The sequence below is a fragment of the Trypanosoma brucei genome, chromosome 7, assembly GCF_000210295.1.
Source record: "Trypanosoma brucei gambiense DAL972 chromosome 7, complete sequence".
Classification (NCBI taxonomy): Eukaryota; Euglenozoa; class Kinetoplastea; order Trypanosomatida; family Trypanosomatidae; genus Trypanosoma; species Trypanosoma brucei.
Window position 1 is genome coordinate 2,074,477 of NC_026740.1, and position 27,696 is coordinate 2,102,172.

Sequence of the window (27,696 nt, forward strand, 5' to 3'; positions counted from 1 at the left end):
TTTCATTTGTGTATAATTCCCATACATTACTGTCAATATGTTGGTTTTACCATCGACTGTTCTCTTTCCTTAACGGGCACAATCTATTCCATTTCACTCCTTTTCATAACCACTCCCTGCCGCTTCCTTTCACATTATTCTTTTCGATGACCCCTCTTCGGCTTTTCCCTCGTTAAAGCGTTAAATGCCTCCCCCCTCCCCCTTAGCATTGCCCCATTCCTTCCTCTCTTTCTCTTTCTTTTCCGCATTGCTTCGTGTTTGACTCCTCAACGTTGACAATAATGATAATGGCCAACAGCAGCATCAACAGGAGGAGTTGAGCAGTTGCGTAAATTCATTTCCCCTTCCCTCCGGCCACCATTCACCCTCCTTTTTTTTCCCTTTGCTTTTGTTCCCCAGCACAAGTGGGACAAAACTCCCTCCCCATTACCATCACCATCACCCACACGCATATTCTCCTCTCAATAATATGGAAGTTAACATACAAATGTATAAATATAAAATATATGGGTGTAAATATATACGGGGTCATGAAAGGGAACAGGTTTGCAAAGACAAAAAACAAAAACAAACAAACACACACACACACACACACAAACACAGCAAAAAGGAGAAAATAGACTAGGTAAAAGGAAACAACTTTTTTATGTTTGGTTTCATTTTCAAAGGAAAGTGAGTAAAAGAGGAAAGCACCGAGATTGCGTAAAACCGCACCCCGCCACGTGAGTGATACATAAAAAAAAAGTTATGAAGGATCTCATATTACCTTCAACGTCAGTGTGGGTAAATAGTAATAATATTAACAATAACAATAAGAGTGATCAAAACAACATTGACAGTAGAAAAAAAGGTATCACAGTCGTGGTAGCATAAAATAAGTAAAAGGTAAATAATAACAAAAATAGCAACAGCAAAATTCTTAAAAAAAAACTGGATGGGCACAGTGCGCGCATTGGCCACCGGAGGGAGAAGAAGAAAAGGGACTGGGTATTAAACTGAAGGGGTGCACACATACGCATAAACGAGGAGACACGCACATGGAAGCTCCAAAAAGGAGGAAAGGATAAAACAACAACAACAACAACGACAAAATTTTACCCATGAGCAAGTGTGAGAGCTTTCCTGTCTGTTTTATGTTGCAGCAGCAGTAGCATTAGCATTAGCAGCAACTGCACGTCCATACGTATAATCAAGCATATATACATATTTATTCATTCGGTCATATAAATATAAATATATATATATATATATTATGTACGTACGTAAACATGCCTGGAGCGCAGGAACGGAACTCATTAAGTCAGCGGGGGGGGGGAAGCAGAAAATATCAAATAAAAAAAAGCAACAGTCACATAACAAACCAAACACAAAATAAAGGCTCACAGACTTCCACCCCCTGCTATACCGTCTCGGCTACTGCTACTCGTTCCTTTCCAGCCATCCAACCAGTTGAACCGCAAACCAAAAACAAACGAACAGAAACAAAAAGAGAAAGACGTGCGTGTAAGCTATTTCCCCTTTCCCTGCAACACCTCTAATCCATATGCACCAACACACACACACACAAAAGCACAAAAAAACAGGGGGAAAAACGTTGGTAATCCTTTAGTAAGAAACTCAGCGTAAAGCGGAAAGTGATTAAGGTGCGCGGAAAGGAAAATAATCAACATCCAAGAATGAAGAAGGAAAACAACAACAACAGCAACGCCACCTACCCAATGCGCGAAGCTTAGGTCAGTATGAAACGATGCGCAGAGTGGAAAAGAAGACAAAAGGCTGGTGATGAAAGGAAATGAAAAATCCAAGAAAACAACGGTGGTGTGCGGCTGCCGTCTCCATAACACATTAATGCACATACGAACGGTGTTAGCTCCCACGGAACAAGAAGACAACAAGGTATTCGCGCCGGTCCTGTAATGTGTCTCCACTGCTCAAATGGCGTCTCACACATGACCCAGTGCAATCGTGTGCACATGAACAACTGGTGTCAATCAGATACTCAGAAGGAAAAATCAAGAGGCCCCGCTTCAGAGGTTGGTAAATAATATTTTTCATAAGGATGTCTCGCAACTCTCGAACTGTGTGGCGCGGCTGCGGCGTAGAGGAACAGTCATGCATGCAGGACAATCAGCTACGGGAATGAATACCTCCTCTACGGGTGCTGGCAAGCATCTTACTGATGGGACAAACATGCGTAGAAGCCGCGCAGCAAATGCCCAGAAAGCGAAGCTCAGTGAAGTAAATACCGTAACTCTATAGATACGCCTGGCGCGAGCACGCATTCGTGGCTCGCTTGCAGGTGTACGTCCCACCTGTCCTTCATTGACACCGTCTTTACGCCGCAGACAGAGGTGCGGCACTATTCGACTCAGGGAAACAGGTGGTGAAGAGCACAGTGAATCCTGAAAACCTCCCAGGAACGTATCATCCGATTCCCTTTCGTGGTGCAGCGTACTCAAACGGGAAGAGCACAATCCAACAATCCGTGGATCTCTGGCTGGCGTATCTGATAGCTCGGGGCTGTATGAAGTGGCGCCAAAACTTCCTAACCGACTACTCATTGTTGAAAGCTGCTTTTCTAGCCACTTGTTACGTACAGTTAGCCTCCTTACTTTTGCCAGTAGTTCGGCCTTCGTCTCCGTACGACCCACGACAGGTCGGTTCTGCACCCTCTTGGCGCACTTAGCAAACTGTAGTGTTGAAAGGGTTTCGGTTGCGTCCTTTAGATCCGGGGATATGGTGCAGAGGAGCGCTGTCACAGCATTCCCGCCGATACTTTCCTGCAACAACCGTGTGAGTTTAGAGTCACGATACGGTATGTGCACGGCATCCCCTCCCTTAGGGCTCGTGGTGAGTTTCCTAATAACATTCCCCAGCAGAGTTAAGGAAAGATTAATGTGTCGTGCCTCTTCTAGTCGCTTTCCGTTAGCCTTCGTATCGGCTACCCTCTCGGAACCGGCCAAGTCCACCAGAGTCGCTAATGATCGAATTTCTGTTATTACTAATGGCGGCTGCGGTGCTAAACCCAACGCGCCCTGACCCTTATTCACCACAGGTGCCTCCCGTTGCCGTAATGCAATGTAAAAGAATAGATGAGAGCGCCCACTACGCTGGTTCACTGCTGTCGAACCGACATGACGCTGCACTGCTGCCCATTTGAGAACATGTAGCGCTTCCTCGGCATCACGCACCGGATGCCATGAAAGGCCTTCCACAACAACTCCCACATTTGCAACGTCCCGTATTTTCAGTGTGGCGCTGGACGCGGTGGATTTGGCGCGACGGGAGGCCGTACCAACTGCGACCCGATTCTGACACACTACCCCTTTTGCATCGATTGATTGGCCCCCAGCCCCCGTTTCATTGGTTGTGTCGCAGCCCTTCTTGGAAGTTTTGGGTTTCAAAATAAACTGCAATAAATCGTACATGTCTTCCTTGTAGATTTCCATTGCACTCACTTCCACTGCATAACCCCACTCGCGTGCAGGTTGTGAGGCCTCGCCCCCAGACATTGCTTCCGTTTTTCTCATCTGACTTCGCTCCTGCTCTGTGGCCGTGGTTGCCGAGGACGTTTGATGTAAACCCTTGTTGTCCAACCGAGCAAACAACTCCTGCAGCATTCGCGGTAATATCCCCGCCTCATCCGGGTCAGCCAAGCGCTCAGGCAAGCCACCCGCAGGTCCAAGCATGGTATGAGTTTTACCGCTTCCGCTCTGTCCATAGCAGAGGATAGTTCCATTGAATCCTTCCAGCACATTCTGCAGAATAGGGCGACCGACGCGGTCCATTATTTCGTTCTGCGTGGTGTCACCTCCGAGTACGGCATCGAAGGCGAAGAAGCTGCCGCGCTCCTCTATTTCCCGCTGCTGCGAATTGCTGTCGAAGGGACTTCCAGAGGCGAAACCCTGAGCCTTCGGCTGCACACTAAACTCTTTCGGAGGGGGCACGTATTCAATTAAACCGTCTTCCTTGTGCAGCCGGCAACAGGTTGGTTTTACAGAGCCACGGAGTGCTGGTCGTACACGAACCGAGACGTTGATAGTTCCGCGCTTCATAGTGAACACCGCTGGGGTGTTCTTCGCGCCAACTAAAAGAGATGCCGCCTCTGTCTTTGGTGTTACCTGCGTATTTAGGCCGTTAACAGCGGCACCCCCGTACATTGTTTGGTCACTTTTCATGAAGTCTGTTACTCCTGTTTTATCTGGGAGCTGCTCTACCTCAGGTGCAACGTGTAAACTCAAGCGTCCCCCAAGAGAACTCAAATTCGACGGCAGGGAGCAAAAAGCCGGTTTGCTGAGGCGCGGCGTGTAGTTATCAGGTGCTGGTGTCTCTTCAAGGAATGAGGAGCTTCCAGGGACACTGTGAGGCCGGTAAAGAAAGTGGCTTTTCTCTAGAAGATCTGCACCAACGGAGGTGCAACGCTCTATTGTCCCAAGGGAGGGTTCTGGCATGGGAGTAGTCGAATTTAAATGAATCCCATTCATATTCTAACGCCGCGCGACGAACCAATGTAATGTTTGAACGTATATAAGTGAAATATGTTTATTTGTACTTCCCGTTCTAGCGGATGACAAGGACTACCACTACCACTACCGCACTTCACAACTACTAATATTGAAACTATAGTTACCTATGTCTTAAGACCAGCCGGCCAATGAAAGTTATCGATCTATATATCTATATCTATAGATATACAAAAAGATAGACAAATATAAACAAAAATATATAAATACGTGAGTTTGCCACCTCCCTATTATTGTTGTCCTTTTTTTTTCTTCTACTTCTCCTACTTGAGCAAATGAAACAATGATCAAGTGAGGAAACACCGGGTTCAGCGGTGCTCACCCTCCCCTTTACTCTACCACTCGAGGTGTATTTAAAAAAAAATTTATACGAAACTCTACACTTTAAGAACTACTTCCCTATATTTTCCCTCAACGAATCCCCAAACAGTCAAGGGCCTAATAAAATGCCTACGTGCGTCTCCTTTCCTGTTAAAACAAAAATAAACACGTTTACCGCCAAGTATCCGAATGGGTATCACCGAAACGGCCAAACCCTCACGATGCATCAGTGGTGGTGGAGATGTCAACAAAGAGAAAAAGCAGTGGGAACAAACATACAAACAAAAAAAGAGGAGATGGAAGTGAGAGAAGAAGCAACCAAAGAAGCACATGCATATACACGGACACAAGTTCACACATACACGTATATGGGCTGGGGAAAAATTAATGACTCCTACGTCGTTAACGCGCGAATAAGATAAGGATTGGATGTATATATTACAACGTTATTGGTAGTTACTACTCTTTTCTTTAAGTATTCCCTCTTCTCTTCTCTTCCTCCCTTTCCTTTTCTTCTCTTTGCTTCTGCCGCTGATATACACACTAGTGGCGACCATGAATGTCTCAACTCCATTTCATACTTGTGCGTATATGACAGGGTTGCGTCTGCTCACCGTGCCATCATAAGCCTATCCATGATCCCCATACTGTTAAAAAAAAAAAATGCACACAAGCGCTTTAACGTGATGATGAGTACGGATCATAATGCATCAGCAGCCGGAAGTAATCACCTCTGACTTACCCGACTTCCGAATCACACGCACTTGTGTTGGATCAAACCCCCTTTCCTCCGACTGAAACACGGCCCACGGAGGGGTGGGCGCAGCATATTCCGCTGCAGTGAAGTCCCGCCTGCCGCTACGTGCCAACTCGGAAAACTTGTCGTAGTCGATCCATGTGTGCCATACGCCATCGATAAAGAAACGCCGTAGAGATATGAGAACGCAACAACTATGCTCGTGCTCGCACGCAATCCGATATGGTCCACATAACGAACTCGTTGTCATGCCCCCTTCCACATGCGTCTCCGCACCGCTTTCAGCAGCGGCTACGGCGCCTTGCTGCTCCTCAACAATGTCTCTTCCTAACCACATGCGTTTCTCCTTTGGCTCATTTGATGTCGCCAACTGCTGGCACAGCGCCTCACAGAACTCTACCACCTCCGTGTGACGCGGTACATTATCCTTCATGGTGAGTGTTGATGTGCTACTCGTTCCGCAGTACGTGACTCCTTTCACTTCAATGAAGTCAGGCCAACCGAGTCGCACGAGATCGGCATAAGCTGACACATTCTCCGTATTGTATTTATTCACGAGAGTCAGCCGAAACACCGTACGTTGAGGTTTCCGGCGCAGTTCTCGCACACAGGCGAGGCACCGCTCCCAATAGTCTTCGAACAGCGGGCGGTCAACGCGCTGAAGTTCCTCTGGCGTTGGTGCATCAATCGACAGATAGAGTTGCGTGACTGGCTTCAAATCCCGCAATTGCTCGGGGAATTGCGCGTTTGTAACCATGAAGGAAGAAATGTTCTGCTCGTGGAGTAGGTCAACGAAGGTGTTAATCTCCGGGTACATGATGGGCTCTCCAACGAGTGAGAGGGCGCAGTGCCGAACGTTAAGTGCTTCCTCGAGCCGCTGCGGTGTTACGCCCGGGACACCGCGCATTTGCTTAACCATCCGCCTATGTCCGGCGAGGCCCCCTTCAATTAACTCCCGTGGAGGATCGACCTTCCAGCGAAATGAACGCCCAACCGGATTGGTGTGATGACGCCAGCAAAACACGCATTTGTTCGCACAGGCTAAACTTGGTGTCATTTCCATACACTGGTAGGATGCAATATTGTAGAAGGTATGTTTGTAACATCCACCACGGCCACGCAGCATGGCTTTGGTCCACCGGCACAGTTTCACTCCGCTGTGGGAGCCCACAAGGTGGTAGCCTTGCCGCTGTAAATTCTCCCGAAGGCGGGGGTACAAAAGCTCCGGGGGCTCTCCGTTGGTTGTGGATGAAAAATAATCATCACCCTCACCCACGATATCTTCCACATCTTCTGCATCACCGTCATCGCTATTATTATTATTATTATTTTTATCATCATTGTTGTCACTGTTTTCACTATCACTGTCACCATCGTCACTCCCGCATCCCTCCGATGGGTCTCCATTTTGACTGTTGTGATTACCACTGCCCGAGGCCACTGCTTCGTCGTCCTTCACACATTCGCCACCGACGCTTTGTTCCTCCTCTTCATTGTTTTTGTTATTTAAACGGCGGTTCAAACTCTGCGCCCCGTTCATTGATTTCTTCTTCATAACCGTTACTCCATCCGCAGTGAAAGCGGCCCGTCCAATCCACTTCACTAAAGCAGTGGAGAAGACATGAAAGAGTGTTGTGGTATTTGACTCACTCGCATAGACGGGTGGGATTACGAACTTTCCGCCGAGGCCTTTACACCATGTATACAAGTCCTTAGCGAAACGATTGAATTTCTCAGGTCCGTATGCAATGTCACCCAATCCGAATATAGCGAAATTTACTCCTGCAAAGACGTCACGCGGGACGCGGAAGTCCAAGTAGGCATCCTTCAGCATGGAGGCGAAGCTGTGCGATGGCTCAGGTGCGGTGCCACCAGTGTATGTACTAACAAAGAAGACAACAAGCCCATAAGCCCCGCTTTCCAGCAGGTGCTCAGTGCTGCACTGTGTTGCTTCTTCCTTAAGTTGAAGTAGTTTTATTTCAGGTGCTACGCCGGCCTTGGGATCACGGCTACAACAACAAGACACCCCTGAAGCGGCGTCCAGCACCAAACTACCGCCGCAGGTCCCGTAGGCCGAGCTGTTCTCATGCAAAGCTAAATTTAGCATAGAGATGAGTTTGTTAGATAACTTGTACGAGGTATTGGATTGCGTCGCGTATGCAACAAGAATTTTCTTCCTTTTCTGTTGCTTGCCACAGGTTTCTACATTTTCGCTGGTGATGACATCATCATTAGAGGAGCAGCAACGACAACTGCTGCCCTCACCAGCATCACGGCGATTCGGTATGATGCTTTTCCCATTATGAATTTGTGCGCCCGCAGTTGTTTGCGCCGCCTCTGGTGGTTGATCCTCAACTGACCGCCTCCGATGCATAAACCACCGAAAAAAAATAATGCCGACAAACGTTAACACCCAACAGCCAACGAGAAGATCCCCCGGCGTAACGGATAGCAGCTCCATTGTGATGAGCGTTCGGGCGTACACGCAGGGGGAAAAACAAGACAGTTACTGTGAGGATCGAGAGAAGATAGTGCGCTACAGTTTGTCAACCTTTATTAGTCGTACTTAAAGCAAAAAAGAAATGTTGCGTGCTTTATTATTACCACACAGTTCGTCTTTCCACTTTAAATCTGCTTCCTTCACCCTCTCTTACTTCAGGTACCCTTGACCGGAATACACCCACAAGCACACACACAAGCTTTCTCTCACCCTGATTACCTTGTCCCGCCCTTGACCTTCCGAGAGCAGTTTCCTTCCTTGGCTTTGTTAAGTTTTTTTTTTTAAAAAAAGAAAGGGAGATCGTTGAAGAGAGAAAGAGAGAGAGAGAGAGAAAGAGACTGGAGCTCCGCAACACGGCACCAGCAGCTCATTCGTACGGGTATGTGCTGCGCAGTTTTTCGCCGCGTTCTTACGAAATTCGTTTCACCTGACTCCTCCTTCCTTTCCATATTCGCGTTTTTCCCTCTTGTGCTTCTTCTTGAAGATCACCCCTGTTTGAATCAAACATTACGAGGCGTGCTGGGGGTTAATTCACCCCTGCCACCACCGATAATAACATGGGGAAATCAAACAAACAGAGCACCGATGAAACACAAACAACTGCAGAAAGATTTTCTGCCGTACACTTACAATCAAAGCAAAGAGACCACTGGTGTTACCGTGGGCGACGGTGGTGGCGTAGGTGTTAACGTTGAGCGAGCAGGTCCAGAGCAGATCGTAGCATTTTACATGCCACCTCGTGATCGTAAAACTGCAGTGCACTAACCGCTTGCTTTGCGTAGTTTTGCGCCTCAATAATGGCGTCCATAGTTGGTCCTTTTGGGGCTGCGACGCCCGACACAGCGGCTGCAATGTTGCTATTGTCATTACTGTTGTTAGGCTGAGCAGTTGTTTGAAACAATGGAGTGGATTGTTGTTGCTGCTGCGTGCTTGAGGTGTTAGTTGATTCGGGGCCACTCCACATGGGTGTTTCTGGAGGTTCATGCGATGGGGGAGGTGGTTGAGGTGTCACATATTGCGCTGACCATTGTCCGTAGCCCGGCTGCTGCGACTGCACGAAATTTGTGCTGAAGCCACCACCACCAGTACTCTCTCCTTCATGTTCTTTATTGCTTTCTACCATTCCCCCTGTTCTGTTGGGACTCACATACGGCACACCTTTGTCCATCGCCTTCTTCATCTCAACAGCTATGTAGCGTGCATAGTCCCGCTTCTCCGTTGCAATAGGGTCTAAAGCACCGTCGTCTGTGAATTGCGCCGTTGCCTCGAAAAGGAGCGAAGCAGTGAAGAAGAGCCGCACAAGGTTCATATTTGCCACGACTCCATCACTTCGCTCCTCATCGTCCGCTCTCGAAAAGATTCTTAGTGCGTACTGTGTGAGCAACACCCGCCCGTCCACATCAGCGAGTTCCTGCTCCAGCCTCTTTTTCTCAGACTCAAGTGTGTCAAGAAGCTTCACGATAAACGCTTTGCCGGGGCCGTCTTCTTTGCGCCACATCCTCATGGCGAGGTACACAGCATGCGTCCTGAGGAAATACGCGACGACGGGGACCCGCTCTTGAAATTCATCAGCTCGCTGCAGGAAAGGGCGAATGGAAGAGGCCCACTCGCGGGGGACTTCATCTGCTAAAGACATTCACTAAAGAGGCTAAGAGGACTTAAAAAAAAAATGATAATGAAAATAATAACAATAATAATAATAATAAAGGATGGAGACTCATCGCAGCGCACAGGGGTGAGATGGGGACATGCTCATGATGAAACAACACCGCGTGGCCGCTGCTCCTTTGAGCTTAGTAGTGAAGTACCTAGGCAAAGCAATAAAATACGCTCCGTTTCAACAAGGGGATAAAAGATTCTATGGTGGGGTGGTTGTTGGAAGGCACAAGTAAAACAGGGCATGCACATGAACATTAGTGCATATACCCCAGAAATGTGCGTTTCCACGCTCCCACCCCTGTTGCGTCTATTCTACTCCTTTTCAGGCCTCAATCTACACCTGTAAATATCTATTTGTGTCGCTCAGCAGCCGTGGTTGTTGCCTTCTCGCGCTTTATCATATGCTGTGCACAATCCTCCCTCTTGATGGACGACCCTCCAACAGCCTCTGTTCTTTTTCTGCCCGCATTTGCCGAATCAACTCTCTTTCCACTTTGATCCGCTGCAGCTGCTCCATTTCCCGCTCACCTCGAAGTATCGCGCTTCGCAGCCGCGCTAACCGCTTTTTCAGTGCATAACAACGTGCCTCGCCACCGTCCTCGCGCCGCCACAACCGCTCATCGTTTACGGGGTAGCTCTGCAAAAGCAATTGCTCCTGCCCTTTCAGCAGTTGTAGGCGTCGCTCTGGGTCTAATGTCCGGTTTGTTAAAATATCGCGCTCCTCCCATTCGTCCATCAAACCCGCCGAATCAGTGCGGTCGTCCCTCCACGCGGGTGGTTTGAGGTGGACACCGCTGTTGCTGCGGGAATATCTGACCGCATTTCCTTTCTTATAGTCGCTGCTGCCACCATCCCACGGTCCGCAGTGAGTTCCATCACCATTGTAAGTTTCAGTATGATCTACATAATGATGGCCTATTTGCGCCTCACATGGTGTGCCTATGAAAGTAGGCGCTGACCTGCTGGTGCGGACAGATGACATTTTTTTTCTTATGGTGGCTTCGTCGGCATGTGGGGATGATGTGGGTCGGGCGCTACTTCCCCAATCACCTTCAATACTCATCGCTTCCATGAGAGGATTGTAGTGGTGGTAGTAGTAGTCGCTTTGGCCGCCATTCTCTGAAGAAACATCACCACCGCAGTCGCTAGTGCCATCATCAACGATTTCCACGTCTATGGTGTCTTCAATGGGCAAGTCATGAATAATATTTGGCGTAATCGAGTTATCAACAGAAGGCCTGGCGGTGTCCGCACACACGTGAGAGTGTTCTGACATGACGTCCCTGCTTTCGCTTTGTTGCCGTGACGGCTGTAGATTCCTTTCAGCAGAGAAATCACCTAATATACCCTCCTTCTCCTCATTGCTCAAGCCTGCACACTGCTCCGTGCGACCGCATGCACTGCTTCCTTTCTCTCCCGTTAACTCTTTCTCATTTCTATCCGTGTCACCATTCATTTTGACGCCCACGGATTTGTTCATTTCACAAAGAGTAAATGCAAGCACGGGCGTTGTGGCCTCCGCGATGCACAGCGACAAGTGTTGAACCAACACATGTTCCTTTTCGAGTGGTGTCCCTGGGGGAAGTGCGACATCGCGGTTATTACAACAACAAGCACTGCCATCATTGCTGCCAATGTTGTGGACATGTTCCTCGCATTCCACTTTCTCCTTGCCCTCCTCCCCATTCTCCACTACCGCGTCGTGGATGCCGAGTAATTCAGAGAGCAGTGGCTGCATTGTGCGATGGAGAAAAAGAAAATCTGCCAGCGTTTCTTCATCTGGGCTCGACTCAAACCTATCGAAAGCCTTGTGGAGCTTTTGGAATATCTCCCGCACTTTGCCCTGCAGATGAGCAAAATACATCACCCAGAGCCGCCGCATGTCTTCACAAAAGCGTGTGGCCGCGTCCGCCGCAACGATGGCGAGTGCCTCCGTAAGTTTCGCTTCCAACTCCCTTTGGGCGCTGGATGGCAGGGGTTTCTGTAACACCTTTGTTTCTTTACCGCTAGCTTCTTCTTCCCACTGCAGTTGTTGTGACTGGAGGTCCTGCGGTTCCAAACTTGCGTTCCCCAACAATTCCATTGCCACCGGAAGTATAAAAATATATCCTCCTCTGACTTGGGCGAGGTGGGCGTGATAAAACTCTGCCCGTGTCTTTCACCTAAAATACATAAAGTTGTTGGTATTTGCAAAAAGAAAAAAGAAGAAAATAAGGGGGCACAAAATGAGTCCAAATGAATCGGAAACTTTATAGTGTTGGGAAAGCAACATGCTCCGACGATTAGCGCTGGTGACTAACATTCAAATAAACTGCCAGACACACACGTGTAAAGCTATGGGAATGCAAACGCAGAATTACTGTATGGTCATATCTACATGATGAGTGTGCATGCGTGGAAACACGACACGTATATTTATGTGTATGTTGTAAAGGTGGAAACGGGCGGAGGAGTTAGTCAGCGACGGAAAAAAAATTTGTTAACGGCGAAACTGCGTCGAGCACCGAAACTTTCCCCCCTCGCTGGTAGAAAAGAGAAGGAAAAAAAACAAAACAAAACAACAACAACACCGACGGGAGATAAACAGAAAAAAAAAGAATCAAAAACCATGAACAATAATGATGGAGGTAACAATAATAATAATAACTACTTTTTTTTTTTTTAAAAGAAGTGTAACAACATACGAAACTGCAACACTGCTACCGGTAGAAAAACCTGTCATGAAATGCAAGGTGGGATATGACACGAGGCGTATTTATATAAATTGGCACGTGTAGGGCTTGAACATCTTCACTTTCAAAAATATACGTGCTTCACATTACACAAAGTGTAGAAATCGCGTAAACCTGTTCGTGTGCATATGTTGAGGAGATGCTGAAATCATTACGAATTATAAACGTACACACGCAGGCGCTAGAGAAAACGCAGAAAGAGTGAAAACAGTTGGGAGTAATGAAACAATAAAAGACACGATGAGCTTCCATATCGCGGAAAAAAATGTAATTCGGCAAGTGGGAAACATCCTCAAAATATAAGGCGACGCAAGCACAAGGTTGCTGTAAATGGAAGGAGCTCGCGGCATTCATACTTACAGGCGGTGACTGCCGAACAAAAAGAGGAAAAATAATAAAAAAAAAAGAAAGGTAGAAATGTAGAAAGAAGAAAGGAAGGAGGGGAGAGGGAGAGGGAACGGTCCTCACACGTGTGGGTATTAAACTTTGGTGCTCACACTTATCATGAATTTATATAGACGCACTTATCTTCCTCCTTTTCTTCATGTGAGTGGCAACCGCATCGGCACCCGCCCCTGCTCGCCACTACTTTATTTTATTCCCTCATCCATAATATCCTTTTGTTGTTATAATAATAATAATAATAATTATTATTATTATAAATCTCTTCCTCCTATTTCTGTTCCTTCATCGTATTTGCCCACCTCACATTGATTTTTCTATTTTTTTCTTTTTCGTTTTCATACCGCTTCTTATCGTAACCCATCTCCTCTCTCCTCTCTCTCTCTCTCTTTCTGCTTGTTTGTTTTGGATCCCCTTTACCTCGCTTATTATCTAGCTTTCAAACTTTATCGTTCTTTTACTTTTCCCCCCTTTCCATTGATTTATTCATTAAACTTAACAAGAGTCACAGACAGTGAGACATGTGCAATATAATATCTGAACACGTTGTCTTTCACTTATTACCAACTCTGATGTGTTAATTCATAATATTTTCATTTTGTAATTCGCGAAGCATCGCTCCTCAACGAAGCCAAAAAATTTTTTCTTTTGTTCGTATCTTGCGCTTGTTCATTTATTTATTTATTTTCACGCACAGGAGAAGTCGTCATGTAAACACATGAAGGATGATTAAATAAATAAATAAAGAAGCAGAGTGACGAATGGACTGGTGTGAGGCGAATAAACAACAACAACAACAACGACACGTGGCCTACGACAGAAAATATTTGTGTGAGTCTGTAAAAAGTGAAAAACAAAACGACAAAACAGAACAATAACGACAGTGCCAACAGTGGGAACCGTTGTAATAATAACAATGATAATACGTGACTACAAGAAGATCGATAGCAAACCAGTCGTTCTCAAAGCATCGTCGAAATTAGAGAAAAGCAAAAATAAGAGAGAGAGAGAGAGAAAAAAAAAAGGAAACAAACGGTTGTGCCGCAAACATTATATAAATGGAGAGGGGTGTAAAAAAAAAAAAAATCACAGACATGTATATATTTATATAAAAAATGGGGAAGAGACACACACAAGGATGGATGCGGCAACAGTTAAATACGGGCACGTGAATATGAGAAGGTGAAGTGCCCACACCAACCGACTTTCATTTCATTTCATTTCATTTAATTTTGTTTTATTTTACTCTCCCGCTGCCCGCAGTTGCTACGTCAGAAAACACAACGACAGCAACAACATTCAAGTGACCCACTTTGCTTGCACTTGGCTTATATATATATATATTATTTTCGCTTTAGTTGTTGCCGCTGTTGCTGTTAGGCCTGCAATAGGGCCATTCGCATATCCCGCTGCAGCCGTATCCGTGTCTTCATCCGGGGGATACGTGAAGAAGGAGAATCAAACCGAACGAAAACACCAAAAGAAAAAAAAAAGAAGGTTCAATAATAAATAAGCAAGAGGCGAATGGGAGGAAAAAAGATAAAAGGGGAGAAAATACCAACGGACAGGTGCGTGCCGACCTCATACCAGAGCGGTGGTGACAGCGTACATACAAATGACAACTGGCTGCAGAAACACCAGCCAAATATAATTTGGATGCGCATAACGTTGCTTCATAGTTCATATAAACACGACTTCCGTGCCACCACATTATCATTCACACGTTTCTCCACATATTCATTTCCTTTTTCTGTCATTACTAAACCAGTCGTGGTGGTCATGCTTCCGCGCACCCGCTGTCCTCATTTACGATTATTACAATTATATTTATAATTATTTCTTACGGTTATTCCTTTCGCCTTCGCCTTCACTTTCACGCTCACCCTCATTAGTAAACGACATATCTGCTGTAATCTACTCGTCACACGTGTCAGAGTTCCTTTTCCTCACATCAATTCCATTCTATCCGAACAATGAACTTCTCATCCGTCTCTTCGTGTATATATATATATATATATATATATACACGTTGCTTTTTTTTGTCCTTTCTTTTTTCTAATGCGGCGAGGCGCATTCGCCAGCAAGCGCCTGCAACGCAAGTACGAAACCAATGTTAGGACTTATGTTCCTTTTCTTTCTGAGCATTTCAAATGCCCATTGATAACTTCCTGCTGTTTTTGAGCCTTCCTCCACACTCCTGCGCGCTACACAGCAACAACAGGCACAATCGGCAATGACATCACAATCGTTCTTCCCCACATTCGGCCCCTCAGCACCTCCATTATTATTACTGCTGGTGCCGGGAGTTGCACTCATGGGGATGTTGTTACTGGCATCATTTCCATATACTGCGAATGAGCTTGCCCCAACAGCAGTAGAGGGACTTCCACTACCGCTGGTGACAGCTGCTGGTGTGGTTGTGTTGACTCCTCTTCTTGGGCTAAAGCTACAGTTGCCGGCGCGGATCATTGCACCGTTTGGGGATGAGGGGTGAGTTGACGGTGGAAGCGCAGAGCCGCAACACACGGGCGCGCAACTGCCATCACGTACCGCAGGCGCACTGTGGTTCTCTGCTTCCTTTATCAACGTTGCCACTTCATCGCTGATCCGGCCCCAGCACCCGTTGGAGGAGAGAAACTCCCCGTAAAGAATAAGATACCCCAAAACAATAGTTGCGCTACGACTCACACCCTCTCGACAATGAACAAGTATACCACCGGCACCCCACGACTGGAACATGGGCGGAAGGACGCTGTTGCTATTATGCGTAGAGGACGCTACAGGTTTGTTACTACCGCCGCAACCGTCACCAGCATTGGTGGCACCATGACAGGTGGCGGCTCCAATGTTACCATCACCCACCATTCCCTGTTCTGCACCCTTTCCAAACTTTCTGGTGCCCACCGCACCGTTCGTAGCGACCTTTGTGGCATTACTGCCGGTGCTACCCGCGGCGCATTGCGAACTATGACAACAGTTGGTGTTGCCATCCGTCGGGTGCTTGCAGAACGGGGGAGTCGTTTCCGTTCTGGTCAGCTCAAACTGCCGACGGTGCAGCTGAGTGTGAATCAGCTGTGCGAAGGATACCAGGTACCGCGCAACATCCTCATCACTGTTATCCTTCATGTGGAATTTCATGTAGTGGACGTTGCATGGGTTATTCAGCATCTCAGGGGTCACTGCACACTCCGTCGCTACGTTTATTACCAGCGAGATGCCCCGCTCAGCTAGAACCTCAGGCCTTTTGGAGTCAGCATAGGAACCAATAAACAAGCCCGACACCACCTCTGCTGCGTTGAAGCCCGTAAGGACAGTTGGCCTTGATATAACTGAGCCGTTTTGTGGCGGGTGATCATTATCCTTCCGCAACACCTTCCTCTTTTCGCCACTGTCCATCCCCTTCTTTCGTTTGCATGGTGAGATTTGCTGAGGAGTTCGGCTTCCTCGCCCGCCGATGGTATCGGACTCTGCCCTCCACGATTTATCCATTGGTCCTGTGAGGGCTGACATCGCTGTACTCGATGGATGCCTGCTGAGGTCCAGCCGACAGGACACAGCGCTTAATGTCGTTGAAGGGCCCCGTGGAGCCGAATGTCTGTCCGTCTCATTATTCGCTGATGCCTCCGGAGACGCGGCAGTAACGGGTGAGAAGGAGGGTGATTGCGGTAGTGTGATGAGTAAGGGATTCGCATTGGCCGCACTGAGTCTGTCCCGAATCCTCTGCCATCTACTGTTGGAACCAACTTCTTCCCCTCCCTCAGCCCGTGCAGTCATCGTGTCCACTCCCGGCCCCTCTTCTACCATTCCTTGGCAAGGAAGACTCGGACTAAAATCCCTCCCTTCACCTAAGCCCCTGTTTATGCTCACACTCTGCTCCTCAAAATATGAGTATTCCCTCACTAGTGGCTGCGACACATCTACTGTGGGTGACTGGCTCACCGCCTCAGGCGTCCGGTTCCCTTCAGTGTCTTCACTTGTATCCACACCGGGGCATATGCGAGCACCGCCCCTAAGGATGTCGCTGCATCTACCGATGCTGAATGACCGAGCCTCATCTTTGCCAACCGAGAGTGGTGGCGTCACAATATCATCAAACTTCGCCGTGCTGCGCGGTACTCCACCTCGCGTGTTGCACACCCTTCCTTCTAAGCCTCCCAGCGCTTCACAGCGCAAAGCCCCGCCGGTGCAACTTATATTCGACCTGAAGGTCCTCTCATTTGTTCCCAAGGGAGCGCGTGCCAGTGGTGACCTTGGAGTAAAGGCCGACGTCGTTCTCGTGGAAGTTAAGCCAGCTACGAGCTGATTATCCCTACTTTCTTCTTCTCCTTCAATTCTCACACTTCCCACAAATGGTCTAACATACGAAGTTGTCTTGCACGTGGCAGGGAGTGTGGTGAGGAGACCAGCGGCACGCTCCCGTTGCGTAGGATTACTGCGGTGATCGGGGGCCCGGCTGTTAGCGTTGCTTTGCCCTTCGTCACCGGCGGCAGCAGACATTGTGATTTTCTGTGCCCCTGTTGCCAAGCTGTCTTTTTGCACCGCCAGCGGCGGCCACAATTCTTCGTGCTCGTCTGTCAACTCCTCATCCCAATTAAAGGTTGTAGTGAGAGGCAGCGGCATGGTTTTGCTAAATTCTTCTTCCTCTTCTTGTTGCTTTTGCCGTTGCAGTGCAACCTTCGCGCGCCCCCCAGTTGTTGTTGTTGTTATTGGTGGTACATGCAGCGGCACCGAGGAGACGAGATGCGAGTCGGGTGGCAAACTGTGTACCCTCGCCCTCGGTTCAAAACGGGTTCCACCACCGCTTCTACTAGCGCGCCCAGTTGGTTCAGTAGTGGGGTGAAGGCTTGCTGTGTTGCGTCCGTCCCAATGATCCGAACTACTTCCTGGCGGCGTCCCACCACGTTCGTTTTTCTTCCCTTTCTTCCCTCTTTCCCGTTTTGTTGCTTCTCTTTCCATCTTTTTCCCCCCCGTTTTCCCGCACGTATGTATACGTGCTCAGACTATATTTGTTTCCCCCCTACTTTCCCTTTCCCTTGGATTTTACTCCTCTAAACTAAAAGCCGGCTTTCCCGTTTTTGTTGTATTTCCTTTTGCACTTCTCCCTCCACACCACAGAGATGGTGGGAGCGGTTTGAACAACTTTTTCTCACGAGAATGTACCGATGACTGATTAGAATTACCACGTATGACCGCAAGATGCATTCACGCATATATATTATATGCGGTTACGTTTGCATGTGGTGGTAAACGGTGCATGGGTAACATAAAGACGACACCGAACGGGAAGGGTGACAACAAAAAGAAAGAGATAGAGGGGGAAAGAGATCGAAAATAAAGTGGTATTATACGAGTGAAAAGACAACAATATTATCCTATGGTGATTTGTGGTGGCCGCGTTTAGCCAAGCCATCACCTAAACGTAACTGCGGTTGTATTTACTGCTAACAATTATACGAGGAATACAGGAATGGCTCGAGGGAGAGGTGTTGTGTTGTGCTGTTTTTGCTTTCCTGCGATTATTACTGTCATTTCCTTTTGTTTGTTAGTTATATATATATGTTTTGTTCATGATTAATATTTCTTTTTTTTTCTTTCTCCTCAGTTTCATTACCTTTTTTCGCTTACTCGTGCGTGTAAGGGAAGTGAAAAAAGAAGGGATCGCCATGAACATCATGATCACCATAATAATGAAAGGAGGAAGAGCTCGAACAGTAAAGAACGTGTTGGTGAATCCGTTCTTAATGATCATTTCCTTCCTTCCCGCTATTTCATTCCTCCCTTTCGTCCCTTTCGCAGGTATTCTTATTCTTCCCTTTATGCTAATAAATATATATTTAAATATATTTGAATGGCATCAGTGTCACTCCTTTTTTTTTGTTTACACTCAGTTACACTTATTTTAGGTTTCCTTTTCTTTTCTCTCTCTCTCTCTCTTATCGCTGATTGACGTTTAAAACATGAAAGACGGGCACGGAGGGAGCAAAAATAAAGCACAAACACATACGCGCAAAGAAAAAAAAAGATGAAAGTGTGAAGGGTAAAGAGGAAAAAAAAAAGAGGCTGAGGAAACGGTTAAACGAAACAAAGAAAAAAAAAGGTGGGCGGATAAATGACACGCTCAACATCACCACTGCTTCCATCTGTTGCCATACCTTTTACTTACAGTAATAAGTCGTGTTACAATGATAATCATAGTAATAATAACTGTAATTGGGGTAATAACACACTGACCAAAGAAAAAAGAAGGAGATGACGAAGCTGACGAAATGTACGAGGGGAACGCGACGAGGCCAGTGTGATATACCTCCATAGCAATAATAATGATAGAAATAGTTGGAACAATAACTGTAAGTAAAGAACAAACATGGCAAATGAAACAATACAAAAAAGACAAAAAACAATATAAAAGATAGTTTTTAACGACCTGAAAAATGAAAACATTATAAAAGGAGGACGAAAAACATTTACACGTGAGTTTGTGCCCGCGTGGGTTGACGGAATCAGGGGGAAATGCAGTAACAAGTTGCTGTTGAATCACAGCACGACAAACCACGACAATTAAAATGAATGCAATACATACCGTAATAATGCTACTTCCATATCTTCCCCTATAAATTAGCGCCGCGCCGTGTTAATCGATGGACATATGCAAAAACAAAGCACACACACGCACAAACACGGGGTCATCCATTTATATAAGTATCAATGTCTGACTGAAAGTTCATGCGCATTCATGGTCCCTGGTGAGCCAGGAGAGTGAGAATAAAACCTACCTACACACACACACACACACACACACAAACACAATTCACATATTAATATATATATATATATATAAATGCACGGAAATATAGGGATTGATAGACAAGCAGAATCGTGCTGTCGTTACTTGACTGACTCAAGACCAATGGAAAGTAAGATGAAGCGGAGGATCTTCCCTCCCTTTCCTTCTGCATCCCCTCCAGTCTCCACATTTTCACTTCACTCTTCATTCATTTTCCTCTTCTCAGCCTCTTACTTCTTCCTCCCCTTTACCCTTCTTTTCCCATGTTTTCTTTTCCACTCGCATCCCCATTCCCCCTTCAGCTTCCTTTTTCTTCCTTCTTAAATATTCCCTTTTACCTCTCCTGTTCCCTTTTCGTTAGTTTCACATCTCCATTTCAAAAGTTTGTGCCGTGTTTGATTATCGGTAGTCCCTGTAGTGATCAGGTTTGCGCCGCTTCGCTCCTACACCTCTTTCACCCCTTTGCCATGGCAGTCCTTTTTCTGCTGGTGGCTGCTGCTGCTGCTGCTGCTCATCCGACACTGCGATCGCGGACGCGTGCTGTATTTTGCTTCGTACCGTGCGCGAGAACCATTTATTTGAGCCTGTGTTGGAGGCATCAGTGCCGCTACTACCATTAATAACAACGATATCGTTGGTGTTGTTATTATTATGGTTTTCACTGACGTTACCCCTACGTTGTTGCTTCACTGCTGAGCCAGTTGTACCGTTTCCTACTGAAGTCCCACTAGCGTAGCGATGGCCGTTATTAACGCCGTTACCAACGGTGTCACAACTTACACCGGCGCCTCCAACACTACTGGTCACAGAGGTCTTTAAATCTTTCTTGAATGGATCCACACAGCTTTGCCCATTGGTGTGGTCGAAGTTGTGAGGGCGTGGCGCGGAAGAGGAAGAGCCATCAACAACGTATTGACCTTTTGTAGTAACCAGCGAGCCTCCATCCATGCGGACGGAATTTCCAAATGACGAGAAGCCATTAGCTACGGTACCCGACGCCCCCACCATTGTCGCGCATGCCGATGCCGCAGTAACAGAGCTTGAAGCTGCTGCGCCAGCTACGCTGTGGTCAGTGCCAAGTTCTCGACTGTTACGATTGGCAATGCCAAACTGCTGCTGCTGTTGTTGTTGTTGCTGACGGAAGTCTACCTTCTTGTCCACACAAGCCTCTCCACTCCTGTTGATCATCACTGGTGTGGTCATCTGGTACATTTGGCGACCGTATATGGTAGGCACCAATACAGCAGAACAGCCATAACCGTTAATCCCGTTGCTCTCCGAAAGGTAAAACTGGCGGCTCCTTTCTCGAATTCGGTTCAGGAAAATTCGATCGCTCTGTTCCATGCGCTGGGCCCGTCGTGCGAGGTTTGACTCGAGCCCACATTTCCAGGGACGGAGGTGTTCAGCCCAAAAGCGGGCCCCAAACTCCCGTAGCGCTACCTCGTTCTGTGCGCTAATGTCCACTCCAACGCAGTCATTGTTGCTGCTGACCTCCACTTCGGCAAGTTCCTTAACGAGCCGCCTCATGAGTCTCGCTAGCGTTTCATAGTCCTCGTCATCTATCCACAGATCCCACCCTAGCACTGAACAGAAGCGCAGCTCGAGTTTGTTCATCTCCGATAGTTTAATACCACCAAGAAAACTATAATACCTATTGTCGAAGAACCGATCTTCACGCATCTTAGCACTGAGCATAGCGCTGGTGATCATGAGGCGGTGCACGTTATAGTACGTAACGGGGTGGGAAATGGTAAAAGAATACTTGAGCAGCATAATGAGGCTTACCAGAAGCGTCTCCCCACTGAAGGAACCCCTCAACTTGAAGCGCTGGGTATAGGCAGCTATTGACGTCCCAGGAATCGAGGAGGAATGGAAATCTGTTGTGAGAAGCGGCTCCGATGAGTTTTCCTCGCATAAGCTCTCCAAGAAAAGCACGAGGCCCCTGCATACTGTGTCCAGTTCAATTGGAAGCGTCACAGCTCTCTTCTCTCCATCAGCATTATCATCCCCGTTGACAACACCATTACTATCGTGGCCATCAGCAGGACGGCCATCACCATCTGGTGCAATAAACCCACTGCCTTTCGTCGTGTCACGTCCCCCCGCAACTTCGTTGTTTTCGTGGGCACACTTTTGCCCCAGTTCATCTCGTGCTTCCTCCTCTTGCCCACACGAAGGAGATAATCCGTTCACTGCACCCCTCTCATCCACAGCACCACTAGCGGCACTTGTGTCGCTGTTGTTGTTGTTTTTAACCCCTTTGTTGCACACCACTTCGGTGTTATTACGATTGTCGTCGCTACTACCTATAAGGGCTACGTGCCTACCTTTATCATCATTACCATTGCTCGTGCAGCTACTACAATTTGAATTAATGTGGGCGACTGTTGTGACATCGTGACCAGTTCCTGTCCTTGCTCGTTTTACCTTTTTATGCATTTCATGATTACGATGGTAATCACATGCATCGTCCTCGCCGTCGTTATCATTGATATTGTCCAGCATGTCGGTGTGTATGTTGTCTCGCTGTGGCGAAAGGGGCTTCCACGAATTAGAAACACCACAGGCGTGTGGATTCATACCGGCGGCAGCGCTGACAGCGTCCTAAGCGGGAATGTCGCAACAGGCTGAACAGAAAACACTAGTTTGCGTAAGCCCGTCCACTCGGTCCCCTTCTCTTTTTTTTTTTTTAAAAATTTTTATCCTAAAAAGAGAATAATTCCTACTATCTTCTCCCCCTTACCTATCACAGCGTCTCCTGAGTCAGGGCCTCTACCGTGTCTTACTTTATTACAAACTCAACTTATTCACCTACAACCCAAATGACACTACCACCGCAACTTTCCTTTATTTTTCAAAAGCTTTCCTTATTTATAATATTTGCTACCGTGTTCACTAGTTACTACGCTCCCGCGCTTGAGCGACTGCAAGTCCTGCGTATCCCGATCACCCCTTAAGCGAGTGCTAGAGAAGGAACCGAGGAAAATAAATATTTGTGTATTTGTACACACACAAGTGCAGACGGACGTAAGGACAAGACCGGATATGTTGGCGTGTAGTGGCAAAAAAAATAAATAAATGAAAATAATGAAACCCACCCGTCCCATCTTGTTACGGCCGGAGTGGACGTTACCCTTGTGACAGTGACGCGCGCAACAAATGGAAACACAAACCGTGCTGCACTATGAAGAGAAGAGGAAGCATACCGCGATCCGTCCCCCCTTTTCCCAATGGGGAAAAGGTGTGAGAATTGAGTGGATGGAAAACGTGGACGAGTAGGGGATCAAACCCTAGGCCTTCCGTATGCGAAACGGATGCTCTACCACTGAGCTACACGCCCCGTAGTGCAATCGGTGCGCTGCATTCATTTACCGTCGCGTGGCTACAAGCCATAACCGCCACAAGCCACAACATAAAGTGCGGGGGAGACACAACCGATGCTATCCATCATTACCACCTCCATTCCTTCCCCACCCATCTTGGTTTTGCACACGTGGCTTCTACGGAAGGCTTTTCAACCACATATACGGCTGCATTTGCATCGAAAGCATGCGTTGTTGGGTACCAGGCAGCTGCGTATTATCCAGTTAGTAATGCAATTTCACAAACTCCCACGGAACAAGAAGACAACAAGGTATTCGCGCCGGTCCTGTAATGTGTCTCCACTGCTCAAATGGCGTCTCACACATGACCCAGTGCAATCGTGTGCACATGAACAACTGGTGTCAATCAGATACTCAGAAGGAAAAATCAAGAGGCCCCGCTTCAGAGGTTGGTAAATAATATTTTTCATAAGGATGTCTCGCAACTCTCGAACTGTGTGGCGCGGCTGCGGCGTAGAGGAACAGTCATGCATGCAGGACAATCAGCTACGGGAATGAATACCTCCTCTACGGGTGCTGGCAAGCATCTTACTGATGGGACAAACATGCGTAGAACACATTCAGCTACCATCCTTTTGAGGTAAGCAAGCGACACACAAGGAAACTTTACCCGTGAGTTTGTAGTGATCCACTGCACTGTTGGTGCCCTATTTTTGACTCTTCTTTGTTTTGTGGTCCCCTCTATCGTGGACACACCTTGCTTTCCACTCAACAACTACGGTGTATCTACCGCAGTGGCGGCGCAGCACACATCAACCAAAGAATCAGAGAGAAGAGAATGTGTGACAGTAGTGAATGTGGAATGAAGGGAAGTTTGACAACAACAACAGTGAAATATTACACATGTAAAACAATTTGCGAGTAGCCCTGTTGTGGAAAGAAAAGAGGGTACACCGCCCCACACAACACGATATGTCAGCACGCAGTGCAACGGGGAGGGGAATCCGAATAGCACTACAACGGAAGCACATCACGTGCAATGACAAATATCATCCTTGATGAAACAGGTGACGGCAATATCTCCTCACTTTTCCATAGGAGTACTGTCTCGTTTACTCATCTTCCACTTGCTCACTTCGATATTAAGATGTGTGAGAAAACCAACCCAACCCAAGGGCAGCATTTCAGTCTCCTTCACAATGACTGTCCATCCCACAACGCGCCGCTTTTCCATCCCGAAGTCCGGAAGATCGCCGTTACTTCGTAGTGCTTATTGTGTCAACTCCTCACCACCGCAACAGATAATGTGTAAAACGATGCCAAGGAAGAACCAACAGAGGTGTAGCGAAGTAAATTGACACACCCAAGCACAAACATATAGCAATTAGGATCAGCTGACGGTATGGCAAACCAAGGGACCATGGCTGCCACCAACACACTTCAACTCGTTACCAACCGTGACGACTCTTAGCGGACTCGAGCACCACGACAGGCGTACGCACTGTGTGGATCTTCGGCGGTATCGGCATGTGGTCGCAGACAATCTCCTTGCAGTCAGTGAGTGTGCATGGGACACCGATTATATCATCCAAGCGTATTGAGCCACACCGTTCCAGCAGTAACTTCCCAATGGCCTTTTGGGACGCCAGCTTCTTGAGGCCCTCCGCTGCAATAGGGATGGCGCAGAGTCTCAGAACGCAAGACCGGATGGCACTTTTGTCGGCACTGATTTTTTCGAGTAACTCGCAGTCACTCAAACTCAACTCCTCGAGAGTCTTTATGGCAAATACAGGATCAACGTGTGTCAAGTGCTTGGCGTTTCTCACACATAGTGACCGCAGTGCTTCACACCGCGAGAGGTCTTCAATTTCCTTATTCCCCACGAAGGGACCCTCGAGTATCAACTTGCTGAGCTCCGGCAGCGAGGCGATGGCAGCAAATTCGGAGACGCTGCGCAGCCCACAAATATACAATTCCCTCAGTTTCTTCGGCGATGCCAACTTCGATACGTTCAGCTCCCCACCACAGTACCAGAGTTGAAGGCACGTGAGATTCGTGGCCGACTCACAAATGGTTTCCAATGTGGTGGTGGAAGCAGACCCGCTACACAACCCGAGGGTCTCCAATGGAGATCTCCGCCCGGGGAACACCACCTCGGGTGAGTCATCCAAAAACAGCCTGCGTAGATTCCGCAGGGATGCGATGTCCTTAGAAGTCTTTTTACTGAGTGTCGAGCAGAATCGCAGGTCGACTTCGCTCAGGGATGTGCTGTACAGCTTTCCCACACATTCATCAGTCACCGCAGTAGCCCGCAATAGGAGCTTCTCCAGCGGTGGCGCACAGTCCACAGGGCCAACAATTCTTGCACGACTGCATAGGCTGAGGTCCAACACCTTCAGCGACCTCAGGTTGGTCAATGGGCTTATGTCAACAATTTCCTTGTTCCCGCTGAGGATCACCTCCTCGAGCGTAGTGAATGCTGATAGTGCCTTCACATCGGCATCCGTTACACTGCTATTCGTCAGGCGCAACACACGAAGTAACGGCAGCTCGGTTCCCCACTCGAACGTAGAACGAACACCCACATTGTCAAGACATAACTCCACCAATTTCTTGCAGTTTTTCAGTGAGATCTTGCTATGCACCGCCGAGCAATCCCCAAGCCGCAGCACCTTTAACGACACACAATCATGAAAATACTCGACAAGTCCATTGCCAACGATAAGGGAGGTTCCGGTAATAACCAATCGTCTGAGAATTGGCCACGTCAGTGTGTCAGTGAAGGCATTCATGTTGGGACAGTTCTCAATGGTGATGCTATCGAGAAACAGGGCATTCCCTAAGAATTTGGCATCCTGTAACATCGAGATATTCTTCATTACAATCTCACGCAGTTTCTCAAGGGACTCCACACCTTTCTCCCATTCGTTATCCAGCCGTGTACCATGCAGGATAAGCGTTTGGAGGCACGGGAATTTACCGATACACGACATGTTGGCTACAGCACCCGGCCCGATTTCCAACAGGTATAACCCTTGATTGCTGAGTAACTCGAGGTCCAGGCGTCCACAATACCGTCGGAGGCGCAATTCTCCCACATCGCCCTTTAGTGATGAGAGTTCTTTCAGATTAAACCCCGGGTCGTCGACAACAATCACGTCTGCGGGGTCATCACATTCAAGTGGTGCGTTCTTATCGCAGTTTATAACTGCCTTCCACGTGACTGGTCGTCTCCGATATTCATCATACTCTTCCCGCAGCTTTTCGTGTTCCGCTGCCACCATATGGACATGATTGCGCAGTTCTGCGACCTCCTTCCGCAGCTTCTCCACATCTTCATTGGTTACCATTTGTTCCCCACCTTCAGAGCCGAGTCGCTTCACCATCGCGCCTCCCCCTTTGCCTTTTGTATTTTTGGTGAGGGAAAGAGTGTGGATTGTGTAAAAAGGTGGAAAGGACGATTTGAGTGACGTAAGAAAGGAAGGGTTGCGGAAGAAGTGGAGCTGCACACCCAGCGACTTTGGACAATACAAACGGGTGTAACACTGTGCTGACAAGGCATGATTATGCGTCTCATTTCTCAAGTCTACAAGGTGGTTGCTGGTGATGGCATGGTGTCTATGCGACTGGTCGATTCGTATTCGTTGAGCCATACGCTGACCCATAGATATATAGTTCATTTTCGGTACTTTACCCCGTGGACCAGTGCAGGAGGTTACGCACGCGGCGGATAGTGAGATGATTCGTTCTTAGTCAATAATATGCGAAGGAGAGGGGCAAGATAGGATGGGCTGACAGAAGACAGTTTGGGGTGCGTCACTCAGCAGGTTGGGGATACCTTACTTCACCCTTTACGGTGTCAGTGTTGATGGCTGAACGCCGTTCTGCCTGCCTCTTCTCCTTTTTCTTTTCTCATATCTTTTAGCTTCTGGGGTCTAAGCTGCCATGCACTTCCGACTTCTGAACTGCCCATCCACCCATTTTCCCCGCCCCATCCCTTTAACTCGTTTTATACGTCGGCAAGACATGCTAATGATGAGCACGGCTTATTTCGTTACTCATTTTTGTGCGCTCACTTGTGCGCCACCTCCTGGCGGGTGACCACGCATGAGTGAATTGTACGTTTCCTTTCAGTTCCAGTGGAGGTAATATCTTAATGAAAGGGAAGGAGGAGACCGAGAGGGTAAGAGAACGTAAAACATTGGTGAGGTTTGTTCAGGACGTAAGGAATTGGTAAGGCAAACAGAGAAAAGAAATAGAGATGACGCTGACATCATTAGGAGTAGCTTAGAAGCTCACGTGCCACCTAATGAGCTTTCCATTTCCCTTCTAAACAGTTTATCTTTTACGAAGCGGGGCGTGATCTACGAGGAAGGCATTGGCATACGATGTTCCTTTCCTCTTTTCCCCTCCTTTCAAATGCATAAATAATGCCAACGAGCAAAAAGGATTGACTGGGGGGAGGGGGGAGGGAGGGAAGGGGGAACAACAAAAGACCGCTATGGATTAGCCAATAGCGGTGCCCTGAAGGCAATGTTGGGAATTGATGTCATTTCCTTTCATTTGTGTATAATTCCCATACATTACTGTCAATATGTTGGTTTTACCATCGACTGTTCTCTTTCCTTAACGGGCACAATCTATTCCATTTCACTCCTTTTCATAACCACTCCCTGCCGCTTCCTTTCACATTAT

At 47.5% G+C, this 27,696-nt stretch overlaps 12 protein-coding genes across 12 annotated transcripts; 4 read left to right on the forward strand and 8 right to left on the reverse strand.

Moving 5' to 3' along the window:
- Nucleotides 1–1,508: 1,508 nt before the first annotated feature.
- TbgDal_VII8370 (hypothetical protein, unlikely) lies at nucleotides 1,509–1,856 on the reverse strand (the record flags this gene model as incomplete). Its single annotated transcript, XM_011776960.1, has 1 exon — nucleotides 1,509–1,856. One exon carries the CDS (start codon nucleotides 1,854–1,856, stop codon nucleotides 1,509–1,511), a length of 348 nt encoding a protein of 115 aa, XP_011775262.1.
- Nucleotides 1,857–2,051: 195 nt separating this feature from the next.
- Nucleotides 2,052–4,484, reverse strand: TbgDal_VII8380 (kinesin, putative; the record flags this gene model as incomplete). Its single annotated transcript, XM_011776961.1, has 1 exon — nucleotides 2,052–4,484. The coding sequence occupies one exon, from the start codon at nucleotides 4,482–4,484 to the stop codon at nucleotides 2,052–2,054; it is 2,433 nt and encodes an 810-aa protein (XP_011775263.1).
- A 1,070-nt stretch (nucleotides 4,485–5,554) lies between these two features.
- TbgDal_VII8390 (hypothetical protein, conserved) lies at nucleotides 5,555–8,062 on the reverse strand (the record flags this gene model as incomplete). The annotated part of the gene is made up of 1 exon (XM_011776962.1): nucleotides 5,555–8,062. One exon carries the CDS (start codon nucleotides 8,060–8,062, stop codon nucleotides 5,555–5,557), a length of 2,508 nt encoding a protein of 835 aa, XP_011775264.1.
- Nucleotides 8,063–8,786: 724 nt separating this feature from the next.
- Nucleotides 8,787–9,737, reverse strand: TbgDal_VII8400 (hypothetical protein, conserved; the record flags this gene model as incomplete). The annotated part of the gene is made up of 1 exon (XM_011776963.1): nucleotides 8,787–9,737. The coding sequence occupies one exon, from the start codon at nucleotides 9,735–9,737 to the stop codon at nucleotides 8,787–8,789; it is 951 nt and encodes a 316-aa protein (XP_011775265.1).
- A 420-nt stretch (nucleotides 9,738–10,157) lies between these two features.
- On the reverse strand, nucleotides 10,158–11,843 carry TbgDal_VII8410 (hypothetical protein, conserved; the record flags this gene model as incomplete). The annotated part of the gene is made up of 1 exon (XM_011776964.1): nucleotides 10,158–11,843. The coding sequence occupies one exon, from the start codon at nucleotides 11,841–11,843 to the stop codon at nucleotides 10,158–10,160; it is 1,686 nt and encodes a 561-aa protein (XP_011775266.1).
- Nucleotides 11,844–14,418: 2,575 nt separating this feature from the next.
- TbgDal_VII8420 (hypothetical protein, unlikely) lies at nucleotides 14,419–14,727 on the forward strand (the record flags this gene model as incomplete). The annotated part of the gene is made up of 1 exon (XM_011776965.1): nucleotides 14,419–14,727. One exon carries the CDS (start codon nucleotides 14,419–14,421, stop codon nucleotides 14,725–14,727), a length of 309 nt encoding a protein of 102 aa, XP_011775267.1.
- A 222-nt stretch (nucleotides 14,728–14,949) lies between these two features.
- On the reverse strand, nucleotides 14,950–17,850 carry TbgDal_VII8430 (dual specificity protein phosphatase, putative; the record flags this gene model as incomplete). Its single annotated transcript, XM_011776966.1, has 1 exon — nucleotides 14,950–17,850. The coding sequence occupies one exon, from the start codon at nucleotides 17,848–17,850 to the stop codon at nucleotides 14,950–14,952; it is 2,901 nt and encodes a 966-aa protein (XP_011775268.1).
- Nucleotides 17,851–18,461: 611 nt separating this feature from the next.
- Nucleotides 18,462–18,797, forward strand: TbgDal_VII8440 (hypothetical protein, unlikely; the record flags this gene model as incomplete). The annotated part of the gene is made up of 1 exon (XM_011776967.1): nucleotides 18,462–18,797. One exon carries the CDS (start codon nucleotides 18,462–18,464, stop codon nucleotides 18,795–18,797), a length of 336 nt encoding a protein of 111 aa, XP_011775269.1.
- Nucleotides 18,798–20,077: 1,280 nt separating this feature from the next.
- TbgDal_VII8450 (CYC2-like cyclin, putative) lies at nucleotides 20,078–22,258 on the reverse strand (the record flags this gene model as incomplete). The annotated part of the gene is made up of 1 exon (XM_011776968.1): nucleotides 20,078–22,258. The coding sequence occupies one exon, from the start codon at nucleotides 22,256–22,258 to the stop codon at nucleotides 20,078–20,080; it is 2,181 nt and encodes a 726-aa protein (XP_011775270.1).
- Nucleotides 22,259–23,115: 857 nt separating this feature from the next.
- On the forward strand, nucleotides 23,116–23,457 carry TbgDal_VII8452 (hypothetical protein, unlikely; the record flags this gene model as incomplete). The annotated part of the gene is made up of 1 exon (XM_011776969.1): nucleotides 23,116–23,457. One exon carries the CDS (start codon nucleotides 23,116–23,118, stop codon nucleotides 23,455–23,457), a length of 342 nt encoding a protein of 113 aa, XP_011775271.1.
- Nucleotides 23,458–24,059: 602 nt separating this feature from the next.
- TbgDal_VII8454 (hypothetical protein, unlikely) lies at nucleotides 24,060–24,359 on the forward strand (the record flags this gene model as incomplete). The annotated part of the gene is made up of 1 exon (XM_011776970.1): nucleotides 24,060–24,359. The coding sequence occupies one exon, from the start codon at nucleotides 24,060–24,062 to the stop codon at nucleotides 24,357–24,359; it is 300 nt and encodes a 99-aa protein (XP_011775272.1).
- Nucleotides 24,360–24,449: 90 nt separating this feature from the next.
- TbgDal_VII8460 (leucine-rich repeat protein (LRRP), putative) lies at nucleotides 24,450–26,681 on the reverse strand (the record flags this gene model as incomplete). The annotated part of the gene is made up of 1 exon (XM_011776971.1): nucleotides 24,450–26,681. The coding sequence occupies one exon, from the start codon at nucleotides 26,679–26,681 to the stop codon at nucleotides 24,450–24,452; it is 2,232 nt and encodes a 743-aa protein (XP_011775273.1).
- Nucleotides 26,682–27,696: the final 1,015 nt, after the last annotated feature.